The 6,575-nt window shown below is 32.2% G+C and overlaps 1 protein-coding gene across 1 annotated transcript; it reads left to right on the forward strand.

Annotated features, from left to right (window-relative positions):
- Positions 1 to 330: 330 nt before the first annotated feature.
- Positions 331 to 3,073, forward strand: LOC134683045 (uncharacterized). The gene is made up of 2 exons (XM_063542072.1): positions 331 to 395; positions 1,112 to 3,073. Exon 2 carries the CDS (start codon positions 1,115 to 1,117, stop codon positions 2,813 to 2,815), a length of 1,701 nt encoding a protein of 566 aa, XP_063398142.1. The 5' UTR covers positions 331 to 395; positions 1,112 to 1,114; the 3' UTR covers positions 2,816 to 3,073.
- The last annotated feature ends 3,502 nt before the right edge of the window (positions 3,074 to 6,575 follow it).

Here is a 6,575-nt window from a genome sequence, read left to right on the forward strand (position 1 = left end):
AATCGCAAGCCCTGGAATATAGGTGCATGGAAGATGACTACTTACGAGGTGTTGATGAAACAGAAATGAAAAATAAGTTTACAATTGGATGATTCATCCGACTTTCAGTAAAACTTCAAGATATTCATTATGATCTTTTTTCTGAGAACAGGTAAATAGGTGACTGATGACTTTTATTCACTTAATTGATATTTAATTTTCATTATTTCCATTCCAACGACATATTTAAAATTTAGCGCCATTTTAACATCAAGAATAACAAATGTTTACATAAATTTGCTCATATACTATAGTATATAAATACATTTTTGTATCTCGTGAGAGCCTTTTCTGATTACCTTCCTGGTTGCTATAAGTCTAGTTCTGAAACATTGTTTACAGTTTTGAAGCTACAGGTAATGACATAGCATTTTAATTTGTAGTTTAATAATATTATACTTGAAGAAAGTAGTATTTTGGAATACCATCGATCTGAACTTGTGCAGGTATCATTATCATGAAAATCATTATTTTTTAACGCTTTAAATTCAATGTTTTAGTATTAAAATTTGCTGCATTGTCATTGTCTCTCAAAACGTATTTCTGTTTACATACACCAATGAAAGATAGTTGTATTACAGTAGTTCATGTACTTGACAAGATAACTGAAGTGTGTGTGAACAAATTCTTCGAAATAATTTACGCAGACTCTATATATTTAACTTCTTATTTAGACCTGCTAGAGTTATCGAACTTTAACCGACAAAAAAATCGAAAGTCTCATGTGTTTGCTTTTAGCCATTTAATTTGTTTTATAAATTCACAACTTGCAGAAGAATACACTTCCTCTATTTTTTAAGGATTTGAATTTACAATAAACGCGTAATGGGGATTTAATCTAAAAATAAATCTGATACTTTTTCTTTAAAGAGGATCTTCATTTGATGTTCAATGGGGAAACGGTATGTATATATGCTTTCGGTGGTTGATTTCACATTATTGTATCGTGCAAATAAGCAGTAAATAGTTCAACGGATATCTAAAACTTTATTGCCAATTCAATAAAAAAAATTACAAGAAAATTTTACGTGAACATTTTACATATCTATAAAAGTAAAGATTTTTTTAGTAGATAATGGCAAGCTCTGTACAGCCGTGTGGTGTATGTGAATATCAAAATGTCTTCAAACCAGCGTATATATGGTGTCCGGATTGCGATGAGGGCCTCTGTATAGACTGCAGTAAGCATCATGGCATTTCCAAGTCAACACGAAAACATATCACTGTACCGATATCAGAATATCGACAGCTGCCGTCTTACATCACAAATATTAAGCAAACATGTAGTGCACATGAAGAAAAATATCAAATCTACTGCAAAGACCATGAAGAAGCATGTTGCAGTAAATGCACCGTCGAAAAACACGCGAAATGTCCAAATATTTTCAATATTGATGACGTTGTCAAAAACACAAAGACATCATACGCTTTTCTGGAAATTCATGAGACATTAAACGAAGTTGCTGAAAACATCAAACGGATCCGTTTAGATAAGAATGAAAATCTGAAAACTTTGTCCGAAAAAAGAAAACAGATCGAATGTGAAATTCAACAGGTTCGTTTAAATATCAACCAACATCTCGATAAACTGCAAGAGAACTTCTTATCAGAATTACTTGAGATCGAAAAAAGAGAAAATAGAAAAATCAACCAGTTAATGAAAGCTCTAGATGAGCATGAAATTAAAGTTGCCGAGCACCATAAGAACATAGCACACATAAAACAACACGCATCAGATATACAGACCTTCCTAGCACTGAAACAACTTGAAGGTGATGTTGATGACAAATGTCAATTCATTGATTCAATAACCGAAAGTGGTGTTCTAAATCGTGTGGAGATCAAGTTTAACATTAATACATCACTGACAGATATTACAAATAGTGTTCTTGAGTTTGGAAAATTATACATTGACAACACCAGATCCTCAGTGAACATTGTGAAGAAAAAACAGCAACAAGCTCAGTTGGTATTACATAAATTATCACCCGTCGTGCCCATTGAGAATATACAAGTCAAGTTAGAACAGACTATAAACACGGAATTATCTTATGTCAGAGGCTGTTGCATATTACCTAATGGTAGATTTGTATTCACCTATCCAGATTTAAACAAAGTAAATGTAGTTAAACAAGACGGGACGGTTGAATTGTCTTTAAGTGTAACAGCAGCATATGGTATAGCGTACAGCAATGAGGATACCACTTTAGCGATATCATCCTGTTGGAATGGCATTGGCAACCAAATAACAATGATCGATTTACCAAAACGAAAAGTAAATAAAACTTTTTCACCGGGAGGACGAACCACTGGTTTAGCAATGATAAATACAACGCTGTTCTATCACATTAGAAACATAGCAATCCGATCTATGGATCTGACTGACGAATCAACACGTGCTATAACTACTGAGAACATGGACACAACAATCAACATAACGATATCTGGACACAAACTTTATTATTCCAGTTATAAGTATCATACAGTAGTATGCTGCGATCTGCAAGGAGCAAAACAATGGACATTCACATATGAAAACGTTTTAACTAGCCCATCTGGATTAACAGTTGACAATGCTGGTAACGTGTATGTGGTAGGGAGAGAATCAAAGAATGTCGTAGTTATCTCACCAGATGGTAACAAATATAAGGAGCTCTTGACTAAAAGAGATGGTCTTGATTCCCCATGGTCAATTAACTTTGAAAAGGAAACTAATCAGTTATTAGTGGCAAATAATGATAAAAAAGCGTTTTTGTATAATGTATCTAACAATTAAACCATTTCAAATATATATAAATAGGGCATAATTGAATGAAATACAAACGAGGTGCGTCGAATAGAAATTGACCCTATGAAAATGAATATCAAAACATAGGTTAACTATTAAAATTCTGGTTGAACAAATCTCTGCAGAAAGTCTTTAACTGTCTGAAAACTTGGTATTTATAAGAACAATACGAATTAGACCAAAAATTCATCTTCTAATTCGTATTTGAATGTTCCAAAACCAATCAAAGTCGTATACATGCACTTGCATCAGGTCGACTTCTATCCGAAAAAGTAAAATCACAAAAATACTGAACTCAGAGGAAAATCAATTTGGAAAGTCCATAATCACATGGCAAAATCAAAAAACAAAACGCATCAAAAACGAATGAACAAGAACTGTCATATTCCTGACTTGGTACAGGCATTTTCAAATGTAGAAAATGGTGGATTAAACCTGGTTCTATAGCGCTAACCCTCTCACTTTAATAACAGTCTCATCAAATTCCGTTACATTTACATGATGCGTTAAATAAACAGTCAAAAGATGGGTACATCAGTCATCATCGTACAACAATTTAACAGGACACAAAAAACATCTACTATCTTCGAACACATGGATTGATTTGAGTGTCTGACGTCAGAAAAATTATATACGTCACATAAATTTGTCGTTCAATGTGCATACAATAGTTGTCAAAAGTACCAGGATTATAAACAATTTTTAAATTTACATAGGCAATGAGCGCATACAGGGTTAAAAAATCAAAAGTATGTAAGAATAAATTACAGAAATCAAACTAGTCCAAAAGTTATACATAGAATTTATGAGAATTCAAAACTTTTAAAAGGAACAATTTAACAGGACACAAAAACCTATCTACGAACACATGGATTGATTTGAGTGTCTGACGTCAGAAAAATTATATACGTCACATAAATTTGTCGTTCAATGTGCATACAAATAATTTTAAAATTTACATAGGCAATGTACGCATACAGGGGCAAAAAACCAAAAGCATGTAAGAATAAATTACAGAAATAGACCCGAGATTCAAACTAGTCCAAAAATTATACATAGAATTTATGAGAATCCAAAACTTTTAAAAGGAACAATTTAACAGGACACAAAAACATCTACTGTCTAAGAACACATGGATTGATTTGAGTGTCTGACGTTAGAAAAATTATATACGTTACATAAATTTGTTGTTCAATGTGCATACAAACAATTTTAAAATTTTCATAGGCAATGTACGCATACAGGGTTAAAAAATCAAAAGTATGTAAGAATAAATTACAGAAATAGACCGAGATTCAAACTAGTTCAAAAGTTATACATAGAATTTATGAGAATCCAAAAATTGTTAATTCCACTACGCCATTGATTGATTTTGACGTTTGTGGTTCAACGTATATAGTAATTCATAATAGAAATATATCATAATGACATATTATAGACAAATGTTATACTGACGGGATCTTTTAAAGTACAGAGTCACGTTATAAGCACAAAAGAAATACAAAGAGTCACATATACAAAACAAATCACCAAAAAATGAAAACCAATACAAACACATTGACGAGATGTATAAGTACCGAACCACGTCAAACGGATATCACATAAAACCATTCAACACTAAAAGTAATCTTAATAATAGAACAAAAACAAATAAAAGAACAATAAAACATGTTGTTAAGATGATACATAACATCAGTTCGCAGAATCTATACATCAAGACCATCGTGTATTATTTGAGAAGTTGATACGGAATATTTATCAACAAGGTCTTGGTACCTTCCGATGAACTTTTTTAGAAAAAGGACGAGACGTTCTTTGACATACCCCTGGTTCATCAACTTTCTACTCAGACACTGATGAAGTTTTACAAAGTCTGCGTAGGAGCTGCAAGCTCTTGAATATCGAATAAGTTGGGAAATATATATCCCATATGCAGGTGAAGTTGGTATATAGCTACTAAGGTGGCGCAGCTCAAGTGAACAATTTATAAAACATAAAACACATGCATACATTGGAACACAGTTATTGCTACTAAGTTGGTATATTGCTACTAAGGCGACGCAGCTCAAGTGAACAATTTATAAAACATAAAACACATGCATACATTGGAACACAGTTGTTTGCAAGTGCCAATCTGTGGTCTACCGTGTAATAAATAGTTCCAAAAGCCATATCGATGTTGGTGCTTTTTTATATAAAAAAAAAAAGGCGTACAGTTTGAAATTTCAAACTTAAAAGTTGACTGAATCAATGTTCAACGCTAGACGACAATATTGAAAATCTTAATTTCTCGAAACAATAAAATTTCTAACATGACTTTCTAAAAGAGGGACAAAAGATACCAGATGAACAGTCACACTCTTAGATCGAAAATAAACTGACAACGCCTTGGCTAAAAATGAAAAATACAAACAGACAAACAATTCATTCATTGTACACATGAAACAACATAGAAAATTAAAGAATAAACAACACGAAGCCCACTTAAAACTAGGGGTAATCTCATGTGCTCCGGAAGGATAAGCAGATCCTGCTCCACATGTGGCACCCATCGTGTTGCTTATGAAATAACAAATCCGGTAAATGGTCCGATTCGGTAGATCACATTTATGAAATGGAAAGGGATTGTATTTACGACGTATGGAACATATCCGATATAATTTGTGAAACGGTTATTCCATAACGGTCAACCAACTCGGGATGGCGTCCGTAAAATTTACGAAGAGATAATTTCACCTTCACCATTTGGAACTCTTGATTAAATAGCTTCCTTGTGAGCAACAACCTGCTATCAAGAAAATCATGATAGGAAACGCAAGCATGGGAATATCGTATATATCAATTGGGAGATATATATGTTGTGTACAAGTTATCATTTTGTACAAATTATAATTTGTACAAAAATATTGTACAAACTATAATTTGTATTTTGACTTTGTACAAATTTAATTTGTACAAAACGTGCCTTTCTTGAATCTTTCTTTAAGGTTTACGACCCCTTCTTTAGCCATTTGTATACGAACTTTTCAAACTTCAATTGTATCAAAACTACAGATATAATAAATAATAGAGATAGCCCATTTTGTACATATGCCAAGGGGAAAATTGATGAAATGCATCAATATTTACTGTTTCATTGCATTTAATAGAAAAAGAGGACTTTGTGGAAAATAAATCAAGATTTTTATAGAAAATCAACAGCCTTTAATACAGAGATTTCCTATGATGTGCTTGTGTTTATTTTTTACAAAAAGTTTTAACCAACCTGTAAATTCCAAAATAAATCGTGCTGGGTCACAATTGTCGAGCGCACATTAAAAGGTGCACTTGATTTGGTCCAATTTTTTATTAGTTTTAACCAATAACTGCATTAATAAACTTGTTTTAAGAAAATCAATGCTAGCACTGTATGCAATTATCTTATAAATATCAGTCATTAAATTGCCAAATATGAAAGTACAAAGATACAGGCTGTGGATTTTTTATAAAATTTCCAAATGTTTAGCATTGGATCTACACAAGGTACATAATCCTTAAACAAGTGATAAATTTATATTTGTAATTGGTACATCAAAAGATTGGATTTACATGACTTATTCCGCTTAACTTTTGTTTGTGAAAAGATTGATGGTTCAATGCCATTGGGTCTGATGATTTAATAACACTACACCAACTAGTTTGTTTATAAAATAAAAAAAATATGTCTGTCTGTTCTGCATACGTTTTATGTTGTTTTTTCAAGTTTAGA

This window comes from Mytilus trossulus, chromosome 9, assembly GCF_036588685.1.
Source record: "Mytilus trossulus isolate FHL-02 chromosome 9, PNRI_Mtr1.1.1.hap1, whole genome shotgun sequence".
Classification (NCBI taxonomy): Eukaryota; Metazoa; Mollusca; class Bivalvia; order Mytilida; family Mytilidae; genus Mytilus; species Mytilus trossulus.